This window comes from Podarcis cretensis, assembly GCF_951804945.1.
Source record: "Podarcis cretensis genome assembly, chromosome: 9".
Lineage (NCBI taxonomy): Eukaryota > Metazoa > Chordata > Lepidosauria > Squamata > Lacertidae > Podarcis > Podarcis cretensis.
Genome location: NC_137178.1, coordinates 74,375,685 through 74,396,736, shown reverse-complemented (window position 1 = coordinate 74,396,736; position 21,052 = coordinate 74,375,685). Strand labels below are relative to the sequence as shown.

Sequence of the window (21,052 nt, the reverse complement as noted above, 5' to 3'; positions counted from 1 at the left end):
TGGCCGGGGAGGGCAGGGTATAAATAAAATTTATTATTATTATATGAACTTTAGTAGAGCCTGCTGCATCAGGCTAATGACCCACCTAGTCCAACATCCTGTCATCACAGGGGCCAGGAGCTCTCTCCTCCTCCATGAATTTGTCTAATCCTCTTTTAAAGACATCCAGGTTGGTGGCAATCCAAGTCCCCTGCAGCAAGGCGTTCCACAGTTTAACTTTGCACTGTGTGAAGAAGGGCTTTCTTTTATCCATCCTGAATCTTCCAACATTCAGCTTCACTGGATATCTATGAGTTCTAGCAATATAAGAGGGAAGAAAACTTTTCTCTATCCACTTTTTCCAGGCCATGAATAAGTTTATACATTTCTATCACATTGCCTCTTACTCGCCTTTTCTGTGCCATGTTGGGGAAGTCCAGCAGAAGGCAGAGTCCTATATCCTTCTCATTAAAAGGTAAAGGGACTCCTAACCATTAGGTCCAGTCGTGGCCGACTATGGGGTTGCGGTGCTCATCTCGCTTTACTGGCCGAGGGAGCCGGCGTACAGTTTCCGAGTCATGTGGCCAGCATGACTGAGCCACTTCTGGTGAACTAGAGCAGCGCACGGAAACGCCATTTACCTTCCCGCTGGAATGGTACCTATTTATCTACTTGCACTTTGACGTGCTTTTGAACTGCTAGGTTGGCAGGAGCAGGGACCGAGCAATGGGAGCTCACCCCATTGCGGGGATTCAAACCGCCGACCTTCTGATCGGCAAGTCCTACGCTCTGTGGCTTAACCCACAGCACCACCCGCGTCCCATATCCTTCTCATGACTCACTATATAAAAAACAAGCCACAATTCCAACCATTGCTCAGAAGAGTGGCCATGCCTGCAGGGTTTTTATAAATGCAAATAGCATCAGTGCAGGAGAGGAGGGACTGATGTTATATCAGAATAAGGAATGGGTAAGGAATTTAACCTTTTCCTCCCCCTGAATTTAATGCCTGCCCTGGAGGTGCTATTTGCATTGGCAGGGAATCTCCTCTGGAGACCCATGGGACACACACACACACACAGCAAATACCAGCTTCAGAACAGGGACTTTTCTGAGGGCCATAGTAGGGAAGGAAATGGTGACATCTCTCCTCTATACCTGTGCTCTGATCCCATTAAATTTCAGTCCCACTCTGATACATGTTGTACTGAAACACACACACACACACAAATGTTAAATGAAAAGATGCATTTAATGTTCTGTCTTGTTCGGCCTTTCAGTGGTGATGCAGAAGACAGATTTCTTTGAATATGTAAAGTGTGGTTAGTCATAGCTGGAATAAACTGCAATCTTGCCTTCTCTTTTTGCAAATGTTAAGCAGAATGACTGGAAATATGGTGAGCCTCTCTTTAAAAATGTTAGACTGTTGTTTGTGAACACAGCATTGACTACAATGAAGATCAGGATTTATCCCTCACCCATCGCTGGTCACAGCAGTTAAACATACACTTTAGGGGTGGAGTTTAAGACTAATTACAGTTATGAGACTAAAATGGAAGAAATCAAGTCCTTCCCACAAAGACTAAATGTTTACTACAAACTCAATCACTTTTCCTACTGCAATGCCATGGTTTGCTTCTAAGTTGCAGAGGATTCTGTGTTAGTGGACTCCAATCCCTACATGGGGAACTACAGTTCTCAAGGTTTCCTGGAAGGAGGAATGATTATTAGGCTGATTTAACTTTGGCAGATCTGCTTTGCAACCAGGGGTGTAGTGCTACATAGTGGTTAGAGTGCTGGACCTGACAGAGACCTTGGCCACTGACTCTCAGCCTAACCTACCTCACAGGGATGATGTTGTTGTAGGGATAGAATGGGTCGGGGGAGAACTGACTACCTTGAGCTCCTGGGAGAAACAGGTGGGATATAAATGCAATAAATAATATCTCAGCCTCGCCTCCAATAATGCAGCACTACGTTCCTACGCATGATACCAGGCTGCATGTGTCTCAGCCATAAAGAGTGAGCAGCGAAAGCAGGAGGACGCCAGCCCAGGCCTGTGGCTTCCACAGGGTCGCTCCCTCATTGCTGGTCATCGGCACCACAGGTGTAAGGTAGATCACCACGAACTTGTCTTCCGATTTGGGGGACTCCTCCTTCTCACAAGGTTCAGTCTGGGGCTTGCTGGCTTGGATGTTGTTCCGGATGATGTCCCCGGCAGGATTCTTCGAACCGGCCAAGGCCACGTTGACCGAGGCCTCTCGAGATCCCACATCATTCAAGGCCTGGCAGGTGTAGATGCCCTCGTCAGCCTTGCTGAACTCAGGGATGGCCATTGAGCCGTTCTTGAAGACCAGAATGCGCTGCTCCAAGCTCCCGGCAGCCAGCCAGTTGCCCTCTTCTCCCACGTTTGGTCCATTGATCACCACCTCCCGAGTGGAGGTCTGGATTTTCCACTGGATCTCCGGCGGCGGCCTTCCCACCGCACTGCAGTGCAACCGGAGAGTAAGCTCATCGTGCAGCACACTGTTGCCCAAGCTGGAGTGATATGCCAACTGGATGGAGGGAAGCATGCAGTCCAGCTTCAAGGCTCTCCCAAGGATGAAGCCCTTCAGGTTGTCTGGGGCAGCACAAGTGATGGAGTCCCTCTCTGGGATGGACACTAGAGTCTCCTCCAGCCACCTCTTCAGTCCCCAGGCCTTGCAGGAGCAGTTGAAGGGGTTGTGGTTGATCTGCAACTGGGACAAGAGGGGCAGGGAGCTGAAGGTCCCTCCGGCGAGGACGGACAGCCTGTTGTCATTCAGCCAGAGGGATCTCAGGTCCCTGAGGGTGCGGAAGGCCTCTGGGGGGACCCTCTCCAGCTGGTTGCTGCTGAGCTTCAGCTGCTGCAGGGCAGTGAGGTTGATTAGGTCCCCCCAGGGGAAGACGGCAATCCGGTTGTGGCTGAGATCAATGGCTCTCAGCTGCACCAGGGAGGCAAAGGTGCCCTGGGCAACAGCGCTGATCTCATTGTGCGACAGCCACAAGGCCTGCAGGTCGACAACATCTGCAAAGGAGTCTTCCTGCAGGGAGGAGATGTGGTTGACGGACAGGGTAAGAGTAGTGGCGTTGAAGGGCAGGCCAAGGGGAACGGCCCGGAGGTCTCTGTAGGAGCAGTCGGCGATGTGGCGACCATATTTCTTCTTGGCTATGCAGTTGCAGATCTCGGGGCAGCTTTGAGTCTCCACCAAGAGCAGAGCAGTGAAAAAGCAGAACCATGGACCCATTGCTTCTCCCCATTCAGCAGAAAGAAAGAAAGAAAGAAAGAAAGAAAGAAAGAAAGAAAGAAAGGAAGGAAGGAAATTATTGCCTTGCAAACCACTTGTGTCCTGTTGATACCCACTGATTATCAGCCTGTGCTGATGTGTAGGCATATCTCTTTGCCGGTGGCGTTGGTGTTGCTGAATGCCCTCCCTTATGAAATGTGAGAGGCCCCATCTGCATTGGCATTCCCACGGCTTTTCAATATGCCCCTGTTGACACAGGTAGGCCTTTGAATCTCTTAACCTACATCTGCTGCTATAAATGCTATGGTCTTTTTATGGGGTTGTTTCATGGCATACTTTACTTACGGGTTTTAACATCTACTGGATTGTTTCAGTGTGGATTTAATTTATGTGCATTTGCATCTTATTGCTTGTGTAATTTGCAGGCGTGCATGTATGAGCTGAGGGACACGGGTGGCTCTGTGGTCTAAACCACAGAGCCTAGGGCTTGCCAATCAGAAGGTTGGCGGTTCGAATCCCCGCAATGGGGTGAGCTCCCGTTGCTCGGTCCCTGCTCCTGCCAACCTAGCAGTTCAACAGCACTAAGTGCAAGTAGATAAATAGGTACCGCTCCGGCGGGAAGGTAAACGGCATTTCCATTCGCTGCTCTGGTTCGCCAGAAGCGGCTTATGACCCAGAAGGTGTCTGCGGACAAACGCCAGCTCCCTCAGCCAGTAAAGCGAGATGAGCGCCGCAACCCCAGAGTCGTCCGTGACTGGACTTAACAGTCAGGGGTCCCTTTACCTTTTATGTATGAGCGAGCCCCATTTCAGTATCTAAACCATTTCAGCCTGGGTCCAGGCCTAGATTGGACAAAGAACCCTGATGAACTGGAGATTGGGGGCTTGATTGCAATAGTTCTGCTTCTATTTGGGGGGTTCCTCCCCCAAGAAAGTAGCATTGAGGGACTTCTGCTCAGCCCTATGCAGTCACTGCAACACAGGGCCCCCAACTCCGGTCCATGGAGCCACTCTAGCAAGTACCTTCTCCCACAGAGAGCATCCGTCAGAGGGACCAAGGCTCATTTGGTGCCAGGCCTGGACCTGGACTGCAATAGGTCTGGGTTAGTGAGTCTCAAAGGGAGTGGTACTGTCCCCTGGGACTGCCTAGGGGGTGCCAAGAGATAAGGGGGTGGAAGGGAGCCGCTGGAGGAGTAAATGACTATCAAACTTTGAAAGCTGGTCTCACTGGATCAAGTTCATCCATTTTGTTGAATTAATTAAACTAAATGGTTTTAATTGGATTTTTGAATGAATGTACAATTAACTTGTTACTGCTGTGAATTTTCATGTGTTATTATCTTCCTTAATGGGTTGTGCAAAGTGAATCATGCTTTTTATAGAATAGGAGTAGGAGGGACTGGGGATGAGTTACTAGAACCAGGCAGCCAGGGCAAGATAGCTTCCTTTTATCTAAAATCTCCTTCCTTGAAGGTTTTACAGCAGAGGCTGGCTGGCTATCTGCCAAGGACAGATTCCTCCTTTGCAGGGGGTTGGACTAGATGACCCTTGGTGTCCCTTGCAGCTCTGCAGTTCTATAGTTTCAGTCTAGTCTCCCAAAACATCCTACATATCCTTGACAAGATGTCCTTTACAGCTAATACGACAGGCTGGTGTGAAGTTCTGTGAAGACGTTGTCTTCCTGAAAGATGACCACATTTCTAAAAGAGGAAGAAAAGTCTCATTGACCGAAGTCAAGGCATCACGCCACACCAGCTTTCCAGTCAATTCCTGATCTCACTTTCCCCAGGGTCAGTGAACTCATGCGCACGAGTTCATCCCAATACATGGAGCTGGAGCTGGAGCAGGCAAGTCAGCAGGGCAGGATCTCGCCCTGAAGTTCCACTCTCCATTTTGTGGATGAGCATTGCAGCTGTGCACAGAGTATTCTTGGCCGCAGTAGGGAGGCAACCATATTCTGGAGCCCACTCCCGCTGTTGTCTTGAAATTACATTGCCAATCCTGGAATAGGATTGCTTTCTGCTGGCTGTGGTAACCGAGAAGGCAGCAGGTGCATATCTAGCAACCAAACACTCATACCACCAACGTCGCAAAGCTAGACTCCTGCAATTCCCTTTTATGGGGCTTCCCTGGTTGTCAGTTCAGACGATCCCACCTGACTTAGAGCACACAGCGTCAGAGTATCCAATGTCTGCACTGGCCCTGCTTCCTTTCAGGTTCAGTTCATGGTTGGCAACCTATAAATTGTGGGTCTCTAGCAGCTGACACAAGAGGCTGGGTGCTGCTGGAGCTGGGTCTGGGTTGGATGTTTTGTTAAAGTTGATCAAAGGCTGCTGTGGGGCTAGAATAAACTTTATGCAAGGCAGTAACCCAGGAGTAGGCAACCCAAGGCCCGGGGGCCGGATGCGGCCCAATCGCCTTCTCAATCTGGCCCGCGGACGGTCCAGGAATCAGCATGTTTTTACATGAGTAGTGTGGGATGTAAACACAGGAGCAGTCAATGACAACATTCCTAGAATGTACATGTTAGAACATGGGGAGGGATGTCAGTCCAGCAAGCAGGTAAACTTCCTGGGACGGACTTCCTTCGCATGTGACCAGAGGTGGGTGTGGCCTCACCTGTGCAGGTAATGATAAAAGCACAGGGCAGGCAGCCATATCTCTCTCTCTCATCTTCATCTTCTGAAGGAGCGACATGCCCTCTTGGCTCTCAGCCAAGAGAAGAGGATAGGACTATCTTGCTATAAGATAGATTCTGAATGTATGTACAGTGGTGCCTCGCAAGACGAAATTAATCCATTCCGTGAGGCTCTTTGTATAGAGGTTTTTTCGTCTTGCGAAGCAAGCCCATTGACAGTTTAGCGGATTAGCGCTATTAGCGGTTTAGCGGCTTTTAGCGGATCAGCTGATAAGCGGCTTATCAGCGGATCAGCTGATAAGCGGCTTAGGGCTTAGGAAAAGGGGGAAAAGGGAAAAAAACCCCGCAGGAACTCGCAAGACATTTTCGTCTTGCGAAGCAAGCCCATAGGGAAATTCGTTTTGCGAAGCGCCTCCAAAACGGAAAACCCTTTCGTCTAGCGGGTTTTCCGTCTTGCAAGGCATTCATCTTGCGGGGCACCACTGTAACCTTTTTAAGACTGTCTACCTTCTGGGATCATACTGCGATACAGAACGTGAGTAAACTCTTTTATACTTTTATAAAGATTGTGTCGTGTCTTGTATTTTAAGAGGGAACAAAGGGGAAATTACCAGAGTACCGTATTTTTCGCCCTATAGGACGCACCGTCCCATAAGGCGCACCTAGTTTTTTGGGGGGAAAATAAAGGGGGAAAATTATTTTTCCCCCAGGCGCGGGGCTGGGGCGGGGGAGGCCCGAGCTTCCCCCAACCCCAGCCCCCAAACAGGCAGCTCTCTGCAAGCCGTGGGAGCCCAGCGCTGGCTCCCGCTGCTTGCTGAGAGGTCCGCGAAGCCTGGACGCACTGAGCTCAGCGAGGGCAGGCTTCAGCATGCAGGCAACTCTCCGCAAGCAGCGGGAGCGCTCCCGCTGCTTGCGGAGAGGTCCGCGAAGCCTGGAGAGCGAGAGGGGTTGGTGCGCAGCCCCTCTCGCTCTCCAGGCTTCAGCGAAAGCCTGCATTTGCCCCATAGGACGCACACACATTTCCCCTTCATTTTTGGAGGGGAAAAAGTGCGTCCTATAGGGTGAAAAATACGGTAATTATTATAGAGGTTCTAGCGAACCTGTGCAGACGTTACCGTTGCGAACTTAAAGGGGAATATCTATAAACTGCTGATATTTTGGGAACTTGTTAGCACAAGTTGGATTAGGATATAATCACACAATATATCCTCTCCTGCACCCCTGAACATTCCCACAAGTAGAATGTGTGCTTTTATTTAAAATGCATCTCTGGGTTATTTGTGGGGCATAGGAATTCGTTCATTTTTTTTGAACGGTCAGACCAATATTTATGTATGCAACTACGGCGGCAAGGTTATTGATTGCCAAAAATTGGAAAAGCAGCAGCGTCCCAACTAAAACAGACTGGTTATCTAAAATGATGGAATACTTCCATATTGCCGAACTAACCGGGAGGATAAGAGGAGATATGGTACAAAAAGTGAATAAGGAGTGGGCTATCTTTAAGGAATACATCAAAAATTTATGTGGAAAAAGTAGAATTTCTGACAGATACTGAATGAATCCAGAAAATGATTAGAGTGAAAGGAGAGTAAAGTTAAGATAGAAGAAGAGATTAGAGAAATAATTAAATGCATTTGAGCTAGCTGGAAAAATAAAGTAGCATAGCAAGAACGTCTGGAAGTCAAGTCACTTGGTGGGTGTCCGTGAGGGGTAGGTGTGTAGGTATGTTAATATGTATAGTATAGGTAGGTATTATATAGAGTAATGTAGGTATGTTTTATGTTATGAAAATAAGGTAGTGTGTTGTGTATGTGTATTGTGTAAATGTATATGTATGTGTTTTATATGTTAAAAAAAAAATTTAAAAGGGAATTTGTTTATTCCCCCCCCAAAAATATATATATATATAGTCCGGCCCACCACAAGGTCTGAGGGACAGGGGAGCCCACGGCTGAAAAAGGTTGCTGGCCGCTGCAGTAACCTCAACTAACGTTTTCTGCTGGTGGAACACATAGTGACTGCTAGCATGGCAGGGCTTCTGGGGCAGCAGCCTGTGTCTTGCACAAAAAGGATCTCAGCTCCAACACCCCACACCTCCAGTTGAACGCATGAAGTAACAGATGAGAGGAAGCCTCTCTTGACTGACCCAAACCCAAATCATGATTCAAGTTACAAGAAAGGCGACTCCGACTAAACGTCAGGAAGAAATTTCTGACAGTTAAGAGCAGTTTGACAGTGGAAGGACTCTCCTTCCTTGGAGGTGTATAAGCAGAGGTTGGAGGGCCATCTCTCTTGGACGTTTTAGTTGAAATTCCTGCATTGCAGGGGGCTGGACTAGATGGCCACTGGGTGCCCCTTCCAACTCTGCAATTCTATGGTTGTTTGCTGCTATGAGACCCTGGACAGCTCCTTCCAGAGTAGGCAGTGCCAGGCTAGAGAGATAAACACTCTGTTGTGCAGATGAAATATCACGGCTGGCCATTTTCTACAGATCCTTAGGCAGGAGGCTGCCTTTGACTGAGTCCATCCAACCCAGTATTGTCTACACTGACTGGCAGCATGCAGAGTTCTCTCTCAGCAGGTCAGTGGCTGTCATGGACTGGCTGGATTCAGAGGGCTGGTGGGAGGCACCAGCTGGGGAACCCCCAAGGGAAGAAGGCTCAGAGCCCAGGGAGTGGCAGTGGGAAGACAATGAGTGTTCAGAGGGAGAAGACGGCACAGACCGGGAGGAGGAAATGTCGGACGCTGGAGGGGTAACAGGCCTTAGTGAGCTGGGAGAGTCTGTGGCAGAGAGCAGTCCAGAATCAGATCTGCCGGGAAGAGTTGCTGTGCTCACTAGGCTTGGCCACCTGAGCTGTTTATTTCTTAACCGCCTGGTACAGTGGTACCTCGGGTTACAGACGCTTCAGGTTACATACGCTTCAGGTTACAGACTCCACTAACCCAGAAATAGTACCTCGAGTTAAGAACTTTGCTTCAGGATGAGAACAGAAATCGTGCGGTGGCAGCGGGAGGCCCCATTAGCTAAAGTTGGTACCTCAGGCTAAGAACTGTTTCAGGTTAAGAATGGACCTCCAGAATGAATTAAGTTCTTAACCTGAGGTTCCACTGTATAGGGCGGTAAATAAATTCAAGAAATAAATAAATATTCCACATGGTGTCAGTAAAGTTAACTTATTCAAAGAAATATTTATTTCTTTATGGAATTTATATATTATACTAACCTGCTCCTGGCACACACACCCAGACTCTTGAACCTGGGACCGTCTGCATGCAAAGCAGCTGCTCTGTCCCTGTCAACTTGTCAATCACTGCTGTGCACAGAGGGGGCAAACAGTTTTCTTGCCTGGCTGCTCCAGAAAATGCCTGGTCAGGGTTTTGTATTCTGGGGCCATCACCACCTCCCCTGCTAAGGCCTTTCTAGGGGGAAATAGCAACCATAGACCATACAAACATCAAAAGAGCCCATTTCCTCCTCCCTGTCTGCCCCCCTCTTCTCCCTCTGACCACTCATTGTCTTCCCACAGCCACTCCCTGGGCTCTGCTGGATCCGGCCAGCAGCCCATCTAGTCCAGCATCATGTTCTCACAGTGACCAAACCAGATGGCCCTGTGGGAAACCTGCAGTTTCCCGCGACTGGCATTCAGAAGCATCACTGCCTCCTGGCCCCATCTTCTTATGAAACCATGTGGATTGGTGCCCACACATTTTGTCTGGCCTGAGAAATTTTTCTGCCTAGAATTGTAGGGCTGAAGGAACCCCAAGGGTTATCTAACCCACATACCCCCCTTAAATGGAAGAAGCCAGCACACACACTCACTGGTTCCATGTACAGAGTCCAGCTGGAGGGGTGTCTGGTTTTTATTCTGTCTCCACCAACTCTAGGGGCTGCAGACTAGCTTAGGGGGCTACAGGACAGCCTGCATGGCCCCCGCACAGCTCTGTCCTCCAGTCCCTTCCTGCTGCCCCCCTACTTTAGCACCTGAAGCAGCCTCGTCTCCCTGCCTAACAGGAGGGCCGGCCCTTTCTCTCTTTCTTTGGCCTTCGCTATATCACAGGCCCAGATACATAGCAAACGCTTTCAGGGAGCAAAGGCAGGGAGACAAAGACTGGCTGCAGAATCAGAAAGAGCATCAGGTTGGGATTGGCAAAGCTCAAACATATTCTTTTTTTTAAAAATGCTCCTGAAAAGACAAGAGATGAAAGTTCTCTTTTTGTTACCTCTTTTTCCCCGTGACTCTCCTCCTTTCTTCACGCGAGGGTTTCAGCCAGAAAACTGTGTAAACATTGTGTCGGGTCCTGACAGACTCATGCATTCCAAAAATGTTATTAATAAAGGCGAAGTCCAGCCTCCGACGCTCAGGGAGCCAGAAAAGTGGTTTTGATTTGTCACAGGCCTCGAAAAAAGAAAAAAAATCCCTCTCTTTTTGTTTTGTTTTGTTTTTTCATTTTTGCTTTGGTTTTGTCCTGAAACGGACCCTAATTCCTGACACATTTCCTGAATTAGAAACTGCCCATCTTCTGTTTTGAGGAGGGGGTGGCACTGGATCAAGACCCCAACCCTTGCCTCTGCCAGAAATGCCACAAAAGTCCGTTGATTTAATTCCCTCCCCCTTTGATTATGTGTTTTCAAGAGACCTGGGAATACATTTTTTATGAGTAGCAAAGACCTGCCTCTCTTAAACAACAGCCTACACTTAATAAAAACAGTGGTGTTTTCCCCAAACTTCCTTATCCCTCCCTTCTTGGCTTGGGTTCTGCCGGCTTCTTAAAGAGACAGCCAATGGCAGCACACAGAGTGCAGTTAGGATGAGTAAAAGTTAGGCTTCTTGGTTTTGCAAAATGCACACCAAGAAATGTAAGGCTGGGATGGGTTTGGAAATGCATACTTCAGGCAGATGTGCTCTTCAGATAAGAGCCACAATAGGCTGCAGCATCCTGCCCTGAGTTTTCTGCTGCACGCTACATGCAAGGGTACTTGGTTCCATTTTACAGCCATTACCACTGAGGCTTGGCTGGAGCTCACTTTAGGAGTCTACGGCTAAACAAAAGCATGGGCCAGTAGTGGTTAGAGTGATGGGCTAGGACCTGAGAGACCAGAATTCAAATCCCCATTCAGCCAAGAAATTTACTGGGTGACCTTTGGCTGGTTACTCACTCTCAGTCTAAGCTACCTCACAAGGTTGTTGTTGTAAGGATTAAATGCAGGGGAAGAAATATGTGTGCCACCTTGAGTTCCTTGGAAGAAAGGTTGGATATAAATGTAATCAGTCAATTATCCCAAAGGCAGGGCTGATTTCTTGCTTTAACACTGCATTCCTATAAATATTTTCATGGAAATAAGTTCCATTGAACTCAACAGGGCTTACTTCTGAGCAGACGTTATTGGATTGCAGTGTTACACTTTCAACCAGAGGCTTCAGTCTGCAGCTTGTTCCAAATCCATGGCGGGTTTTCGTTTCACCTTCTCTATCTCTTTTACATTGCACAAACTCACTTAATAATTCACACATTCGCTGTCTCCTCCAGGCTGTGAAGAGCAGAGAGAAAGAGTAAAACGGTGATTGTTTTTCTCCCCAGTGAATAACTGATGAAGCAAGACCCTGTTAAAAGCACGTTCCCGGACACACTTCTCCTTGGCTGCGAAGTCCTGTGGACTTCAAGTGGCTTACTCCCGGGTAAATGGATACAGGACTGCAGCCTAAGATGCGCACCAGGGGCACGCTTTGGGCCAAAGTCATTTCTCCTTCCAGCCAAAAATTTCTCCATAAGTATATAAAGAAGTCCATCCTGGTCTCCTTTGTTGTAAAATGGCTATTTTATTCTCTTCTGAAGATGCTTGCAAGGACAAGGGAGCGCTTTCAGCTATGCCAGACTAAGGCCATTTCAGGCTTTAAAACCAGCACAGTCCTAGGCACACCTAAGAGTAAATACCATTGAACATAGTGGTACTTATTTCTGAGTAAAATATATGGCAGCCATGGCACCCTGCCCAAGCCACACCCTTTGCCAGCCCTGCTCTGCACCCTCCCCAATCACTGTTGTCCGGATGGAATGGGCCTTCAAATTGCATCCATGCCTCTTGCCATCCTGGAGGGAAGATGGTTTGATGGCATGTATAAAAACCTCTGGCATTCATGTAGGAGAATGCAGCCACCCATCAAAGGGTAAGGGTTGTGGGATGTGAAACACAAGAGCAGTCAACATTCCTAGAGTGAACATGTTTACACATGGGGAGAAATGTTTGTCCAGCCAGCAGGTAAACTTCCTGTTTCCTTCTGGGCTGGGACAGACTTCCTCTGCATGTGACTAGAGGTGAGCAAGGCCTCACCTGTGCAGGTAACGACAAAAGCACAGGACAAGACAGCCATCTCTCTCTCTTTCACTACATGCATCGAAGAAGCAACATCTGCTTAGCCAAAGATGCCCTCTTGGCTTCCAGCCAAGAGAGGACAAAGGGACTGTCTTCTTATGAGATAAAGGTAAAGGGACCCCTGACCATTAGGTCCAGTTGTGACCGACTCTGGGGTTGCAGTGCTCATCTTGCTTTATTGGCCGAGGGAGCCAGCGTACAGCTTCCAAGTCATGTGGCCAGCATGACTAAGCCGCTTCTGGCGAACCAGAGCAGCGCATGGCCGTTTACCTTCCCGCCGGAGCGGTACCTATTTATCTACTTGCACTTAGGGGTGCTTTCGAACTGCTAGGTGGGCAGGAGCTGGGACCGAAAAACGGGAGCTCACCCCGTCGCGGGGATTCGAACCGCCAACCTTCTGATTGGCAAGTCCTAGGCTTTGTGGTTTAACCCACAGCTCCACCCGCGTCCCTTTTCTTATGAATAGTTTCTAGGTATACAGTATGTTACTTTTCTAAGCTAAGTCTGCCTTCTGGAATCCGATTCGAAACAGAATGATGTGTGAGTAAACCTTTTTATACTTTTATATAAGACTGTGTCGTGTCTTATCTTTTATGGGGGAATAAGGGGGAAATTGGGTGAGCTCCCGTTTTTCGGTCCCAGCTCCTGCCCACCTAGCAGTTCGAAAGCACCCCTAAGTGCAAGTAGATAAATAGGTACCGCTTTATAGCGGGAAGATAAACGGCATTTCCGTGTGCTGCACTGGTGCTGGCTCGCCAGAGCAGCTTTGTCACGCTGGCCACGTGACCCGGAAGTGTCTCCGGACAGCACTGGCCCCCGGCCTCTTAAGTGAGATGAGTGCACAACCCTAGAGTCGGTCATGACTGGCCCGTACGGGCAGGGGTACCTTTACCTTTACCTTTAAGGGGGAAATACCAGAACAGTTATTATAGAGGCTTTAGCAAACGCATGCACTGAGTTTAAAAAGGGGAATGTTACTCTGCTAAATTGTGAACTTGTTAACACAAGTTGGAAAGGCTATTATCAGACAATATATCCTCTCCTGCGTCCCTGAACATTCCCACAAGGGTCACAAATACAGCACCGCCCACTGCAGCCTTTGGCCCCGCCCACTACTGGCACACCGGCCCATCCAAAGTGATGAAGGCCTTGGGGCGGGAAAGATCCCCCAACCCCCAGTAAGGCAAAACTAGCAACTTACCGTATTTTTCGCTCTATAACACGCACCTGACCATAGCACGCACATAGTTTTTAGAGGAGGAAAACAAGAAAAAAAAATTCTGAATGAAACAGTGGATGTATCATTTTGGTGCTTCATGCTGCGGCCACAGACATGTGATTTGACGGTGAGTTTGGGGTAGGCCAATGCAAAAATCCTGAGAATCCATGTGGATCTGTGCTTTGTAACCACAGCAACCGAAAACAGCTTTTACAACTTTGTAAACAAAGCAACCGAAAACAGAAGAGGGTGGGCAATAAGACCCTGGGGCAGAATGCAGGAAAGCAGCAGCCTCCTCTCTGCAGCGCGCAATCTGATTTTTGCCCCTGCACTCGGGCCAGTCGGCTCCAGGGACCACACATTCGCTCAATAACACGCACAGACATTTCCCCTTACTTATTAGGAGAAAAAATGTAAGTGTTATAGAGAGAAAAATACGGTATATGGTTCTTGCCACATTGTCTTCACAACAACCTTGTGAGGTAGGTTAGGTAGCGAGATCAGTAACTCAGACCCATAGCTGAGTGGTGATTTGAATGTGTGACTCCCCACTCCTAAGGGGTATCCACACCCCGCCTTTAAAGTTCATGGCTTCCCCTCAAAAAATCCTGGGAACTGTCATTTGTTAAGGGTGCTAGGAATTGTAGCTACGTGAGGGTAAACCACAGTTCCCAAGATTCTTCTGAGGGGGTGTTTTGAATGTGCTTTAAACATACGGCATGTGTACTGGAGACGGTCGGAGGATGGATGTCGGCTAACAGATTGAGGTTGAATCCTGACAAGACAGAAGTACTGTTCTTGGGGGACAGGAGGCAGGCAGATATGGAGGACTCCCTGGTCCTGAATGGGGTAATTGTGCCCCTGAAGGAGCAGGTGTGCAGCCTGGGAGTCATTTTGGACTCACAGCTGTCCATGGAGGCACAGGTCAAATCTGCGTCCAGGGCAGCTGTCTACCAGCTCCTCCTGGTACGCAGGCTGAGATCCTACCTGCCTGTGGACTGTCTCACAAGAGTGATGCATGCTCTGGTTATCTCCCGCTTGGACTACTGTGCTCTACATACGGCTACCTTTGAAGGTGACGCAGAAACTACAACTAATCCAGAATTTGGCAGATGCGGTAAGATGCCTTTTCAAATCCCTCCTAAAAGAATATAGACACCATAGTCTTATTCATAAGCAAGAAAAAGGAAGTTTACTCATGATCAGGCAGAGCACAGTGTGATTCCTGAAGGCAGGCTTTAGGCTTAAAGTTACAAACATGTACAGACAGCTTTACCCCATAAGGGAGATGTCCTGGGGGACTGCTTGGCTGGCAGCCAGCAGTTCATTCCAGGAAGTTCGCAGGACGAAAGGAAGATGGAAAAAGAGAGAGAGAGTGGCAGCATGCCTTGGCCTTTTACCAGGTCAGGAAAGGTCACGCCCACCCACTAGTCACATGCAAGGAAGGAAGGATGCTCCAGGCCAGGAGGAACAGGAAGGTCGACTGGCTGGACCAAACATTCCCTTGCATGTCCACTCTAGGAAAACAAGGAATGTTGTATTTGACTGCTCCCAGTGGATTACATTCCACACTGAAAGACCTACATTGGCTCCCAGTATGTTTCCAAGTACAACTCAAAGTGTTGGTGCTGACCTTTAAAGCCCTAAACAGCCTCAGTCCAGTATACTGAAGGAGCGTCTCCATCCCCATCGTTCAGCCTGGACACTGAGGTCCAGCAACAAGGGCCTTCTGGTGGTTCCCTCCCTGTGAGAAGTGAGGTTACAGGGAACCAGACAGAGGGCCTTCTCGGTAGTGGTGCCTGTGGAATGCCCTCCCATCAGATGTTAAGGAAATAAACAATTACAGTGGTACCTCAGGTTACATGCAGATGTCCGAAATAGATGGTTGGCTTTTTCTTGCTCCCTCTGCCCAAGAGCTCTTGATTCAACTCCCAGGCCTGTCTGAGGGGGCCGCAGACAGCTTGGGGGGGCATGATTGGCTGACCTCAATTATCTGAGCTTCGCAGGGGGAGAACAGAGAACTGGGGGGAGAGAGAAGGGAGAAGAGAAACCTTTGTAGGAACTGGCCAAAATAGGAGCAGTGGTTTCTGTGTCTGCCTTTGCCCTGGACAACGCTCTTACATCTTTCCTTACCTGCCTACATTTGTACTCAACACCTGTCCTAAAGATACCACAGTCTCCGCCATGCCTCATTTCCAGATGGAAACACAGGCGCTGGGTGAGCACCTGTAAACCCTAGAATCTCACCCTGCTCAGAACTTGGGTTGGTGTGCAGCCGCATGCAAGTGGAGCAGAAGGGAAGGAAAACAAGGCAGATGAGAGAGAGCAGATTCCAAAGCTTACTGTATCCCATTGAGAGCTAGGTCATGTTTAAAGGTAAGGGTAAAGGGAACACTGATCGTTAGGTCCAGTCACGAACGACTCTGGTGTTGCAGCGCTCATCTCGCTTTATTGGCCGAGGGAGCCAGCGTACAGCTTCCGGGTCATGTGGCCAACATGACTAAGCCGCTTCTGGCGAACCAGAGCAGCACATGGAAACGCTGTTTACCTTCCTGCCGGAGTGGTACCTATTTATCTACTTGCACTTTGACATGCTTTCGAACTGCTAGGTTGGCAGGAGCTGGGACCGAACAATGGGAGCTCAGCCCGTCGCAGGGATTCGAACCGCCAACCTTCCGATCGGCAAGCCCTAGGCTCTGTGATTTAATCCACAGCACCACCCGCATCCCTAGGTCACATTTAAATACCGCCTATTTCTCTAAGGAGGACACATGAATCTCCCCCCTCCCTGTTTCAGCCTCACAACAACCCTGTGAGGTAGGTTAGACTGAGAGAAAGAGAGAGTAACTGGCCAAGGGTCACCCAGTGGGTTTCATGGCTGAGTGCAGAGTTGAACCCTAGTCTCTCCCAGTCCCAGGTGCTAGTCTGACACTCTAGCCACTGTTTCTTCCGCAAACCTTGAAATGCGCCAAAGTCTGATAGTACCTCCTTATTTTGCATGAGTGGTCCTGCCTTGGATACAGGATTGAGATTGCTACTGGCACATATGGCAGAACCCACAACAAATGATGTTGGGAACTCTTCAGATCCACAGGATGTTGTCTGCTATATATTCTCAATACTCTCTTGAGACAGAAATTCACTCTATTTGCCTATTTCCATTCTGCTCCCAGGCTCAGAAGAAATGGCGCTGCAGAATCCAACTCCAATAACTCATCATAACTAGATTCCCGGTAGAAATATTAGGGGGCACAGGAAAAGAAATCTATTACTCTCTTAATTAAATGGATGTGGAGAGGGCTGCGTTTCCTCTCGTCTTTGTATGTCTTAAAGCATAAAACTCAATTAAAATGTGCTCACAAGAGGCCATTTATCCATAATGAGAATTCTACATTTCTAATGCGCATTAAAATGTTGATATTGTTATCAGCTAAGGAGATAGAAAAGAGAAAGCACCATCTCATTTCTGATCTTGATTCCATAGGGATGTAAATCAGAATAAGCCTCAATAGTTTTACAAAATTGGCACCAGTGCAACTTTGCCTCAGAGCCTGACAAGTATCCATCATCTGCATGTCTGGAAAGATTTTTGCATTTTGCATTTCTCCACTCTTCTTTGTTATTTCATATTCCTTCTTTTCCATACAAGCTAGACAATGACTTCATGCACGCTGACAAAAGCTGAGCTTTTGTAGCCTAGAAGGGGCGGGGGGGGGATCCTGAGAGGGATTGAAGGGAAAGTCAATGGTTCCAAAAAATTCATGCGTTTTCCAGAGTCCAGCAGATGTCCTTTGGCAAAGGATATTGCATTTTCGAAATCCTTGAGCTTCAAGATGTTATTATTTATTATTTATTGCGTTGCATTTACACCCCACCTTTTCATCCAATGAGCTTGAGGCGGCATACATGGGTCTCCCCCTCCTCATTTATTTCCCGCAAAAACCCTGTGAGGTAGGTAGACACTCCAATGACTGCCCCAGTGATTCCCTACCTTGGGGGGGGGGGAGGAAGGAATCACAGGCCATGGGGCTGCATTATCTAGATGGAGGTGGTGCTGTGGTTGCAGTCTTCGACTAGGACCTGGGAGACCAGGGTTCAGATCCTTGCTCAGCCATGAAACTCATCTGGAGTGACCTTGACCCAGAAAGCCATGTATGAGTACAAGCAAAATGTGAAATACTGGTACTAAGGCAGAGGGGAAAAATTATCTCCCCACCCGCTGCAACCCCCCCCCCCTCACTATCACTGCTTTAGCCTGACTGGAATGGTTCTCTGAACTCTGATAACGCCTCTTGCTTGTCTCAATGCAGGACCTGTGCAGACATTAGGACTTTAACTCCAAACCAGCATTTCCCCCTCCCTCTCCTTGAACTCTGCTCAACATCCAGAGCCCCTTGTTTTGCATGTAGAAGGCCTGGGGCCACCCCAGATGATGTTGGGCTTCATCTCCCATCAGCCCCAGCAAGCATGGCCAGTGGTCACATCTGCACCATCCACAGAAAGCTCTCTTCTCCCCCTTTAAGAGCCATGGCTTGGCCCAAAGACTCCTGGGAGCTGCAGTTTGTGAAGGCTGCTGGGAATTGTAGGTCCTAAACCCCCCAGCCTTCATTCCCTGGCAGGAGGGGTTGTGTCTAAGAAGGTTTGTGGTCGGTCAGACACATACACAAACTATCTAAAAGCAAGGCTAGCTGACTGGGGAAGGGCAATTGCCCAGTGGGGAAGGTCTCTGGCGCAGGACACACGGAGGTCTCCAGGTAGGGTTGGGAATAGTCGTGGTCTGAAACCCTGGAGTTAAATGGACCACTTGGTCTAATGGAGTCTAAGGCATAAAAGGTAAAGGTAAAGGTACCCCTGCCCGTACGGGCCAGTCTTGACAGACTCTGGGGTTGTGCGCCCATCTCACTTAAGAGGCCAGGGGCCAGCGCTGTCCGGAGACACTTCCGGGTCACGTGGCCAGCGTGACATCGCTGCTCTGGCGAGCCAGAGCCGCACACGGAAACGCCGTTTACCTTCCCGCTGGTAAGCGGTCCCTATTTATCTACTTGCACCCGGAGGTGCTTTCGAACTGCTAGATTGGCAGGCGCTGGGACCGAGCAGCGGGAGCGCACCCCGCCGCAGGGATTCGAACCGCCGACCTTTCGATCGGCAAGTCCTAGGCACTAAGGCTTTAACCCACAGCGCCACCTGCGTCCCAGTCTAAGGCATAGCTGTCAACTTTTCCCTTTTCTTGCGAGGAATCCTATTCAGAATAAGGGAATTTCCCTTTAAAAAAGGGAAATGTTGACAGCTATGGTCTAAGGCAGCACCCAAACTTCCTATCTAGCCTGATGGACAAAGAGCTCTGGTGGACGCAAATGTTTGCTTGCTATTTTGTGACATCTGGGCTGTTCTTCATAAAGGGGCTTTGAATAATGTTTGGGGGAGTAAGTGGCGTTTAACCCGCGTGCTAATGTAGCTCTATTTTCTCGGTACATTTGATGGAGTCTCCCCCGCCCCATCGTGAACGGCACATTTATTCGCCTGGCCAGCAGCGCCCAGGAGATGACATCATTACCCCTGCCGTGGAAGACGCGGCTGCCCCAACCCATGCACGGCCTTTTCCGGCTCCTCCTCCACCAGCGCCCCGATGGAGAAGCGCCACGTGCCAGGACCAAGAGCTGGAAGGGAGGCTCGTCAGTTTCTGCCCCTAGAGCACACATGGGCGTGCCAAAACCCTGGCATTGTGGCTACAAATGATCATTGCAAACGAGCCAGTAAATGCTTTTAAATGAAGGTTGCTGGAAGACACAGGAGGGGAGAGTTTCTCTTGTGCTCAGGCTCTGCTTACGGGGCATTTGGTTGGCATCTGTGAGAACAGCACTAGGTTGGCCATTGGGCTCACCCAGCTGGCTCCTCTTAGGTTTTGATGGAACCTCCAGGTCCAGGGCCAGTCTATCGAGATTCCTAGGTTCTTAGGGGTATTTAATCCAGAATGCGGCAGCTAGACTGGTGACTGGGAGTGGCCGCCGGGACCACATAACACCGGTTCTGAGAGATCTGCATTGGCTCCCAGTACGTTTCCGAGCACAATTCAAAGTGTTTGTGCTGACCTTGAAAGCCCTAAACGGCCTCGGTCCTGTATACCTGAAGGAGCGTCTCCACCCCCATCATTCAGCCCGGACACTGAGATCCAGCGCCGAGGGCCTTCTGGCGGTTCCCTCATTGCGAGAAGTAAGGTTACAGGGAACCAGGCAGAGGGCCTTCTCGGAAGTGGCGCCTGCCCTGTGGAACACCCTCCCACCAGATGTCAAAGCAATAAACAACTATTTTACTTTTGAAAGACAACTGAAGGCAGCCCTCTTTAGGGAAGTTTTTAATGTCTGATGCTGTACTGTTTTTAATATTCAGTTGGAAGCCGCCCAGAGTGGCTGGGGAAACCCAGCCAGATGGGTGGGGTATAAATAATTAATAATAATAATAATAATAATAATAATAATAATAATAATAATTTGCCCACGGTGAGAAGAGGGTGTCAAACCAGATGGGCCATTGCCCTCATCCAAAGAGTCTCTTCTTACGTTCTTATCGGAGAGATGTGGTTGCACAGCTCAAGACTTGCTACGGCCAAAAGATGCTTTAAGCCAGGCTTCCTCAACCTCCGCCCTCCAGATGTTTTTGGCCTACAACTCCCATGATTCCTAGCTAGCAGAACCCGTGGTCAGGGATGATGGGAACTGTAGTCTCCAAACATCTGGAGGGCCGAGTTTGAAGAAGCTTGCTTTAAGCTTTTCTAGTGGTTGCTTTGTCGGAGAAGCGGAAAAGGGATTCTTTCCTCTGTATTAACGTGTGCACAAGAGCTTATTCCACTTTGCTTAAACCGATTTTAAAGGGGACGAGGGGTGGCGTGATCCTGCATGGGTGGGGGTCTTATCCCAGAGAGAAGATCCCGCTCGGTGAGCCAGGAACTAGCCAAACAACTGACGGGGGAGGGCATGTTTACCGAGAGAGTAGAGGAAGCCTAGAGGGCAGCTTGGAAAGATTGCATAGAAATTTCAAGCATCCAGATTAAATTTCATAAGAAGGAAGGAATATGAATCGTGCCCACTTAGCTCTTCTTTGTGATCACAAAGGTGCCCTAGCTTCGGGGGAGAGCACACACACCCTCCGGGAGCTTGAATAAAATAACGACTTCTGCTGATATGCAAGCCCCCCCGCGACACACACCTCAGATGTATTTAAAACATGAGTGTGCGCGCGTGCAGCTTTTTACAAGAGCGTGTACACAAACACTACCTCTGTGCTACATGCAGGTTGTGTGTATGATTTAAAACTCTTGCATGCACGCGCACAATTCTATGGGAGCAGGAATACCCAAGCCCACTTCTGCATAAACGCCCAGCTCCCTAACTAACTCACACCCCGCGCCTGCATTTAAAACTGCTGCTTATGCACATGATGCGTGTGCTTGTAAATCTTCACAGTAGCGTGAACCCTAAAAGCCTGCTTCCGCGAACATGCAAGCTCCGTCCTTAGGTAAACACACACACACAATTCATTTGAAACAAGGGCCGCGCACAAAGCGCCCCCGTGTTTCTG

General features: G+C 48.9%; 1 protein-coding gene across 1 annotated transcript; it reads right to left on the bottom strand.

Annotated features, from left to right (window-relative positions):
* Positions 1-1,212: 1,212 nt before the first annotated feature.
* On the bottom strand, positions 1,213-10,568 carry ISLR (immunoglobulin superfamily containing leucine rich repeat). Its single transcript, XM_079991687.1, has 2 exons — positions 10,107-10,568; positions 1,213-3,247 (listed from the first exon to the last, which is right to left on the bottom strand). The coding sequence occupies exon 2, from the start codon at positions 3,243-3,245 to the stop codon at positions 1,989-1,991; it is 1,257 nt and encodes a 418-aa protein (XP_079847813.1). The 5' UTR covers positions 3,246-3,247; positions 10,107-10,568; the 3' UTR covers positions 1,213-1,988.
* Positions 10,569-21,052: the final 10,484 nt, after the last annotated feature.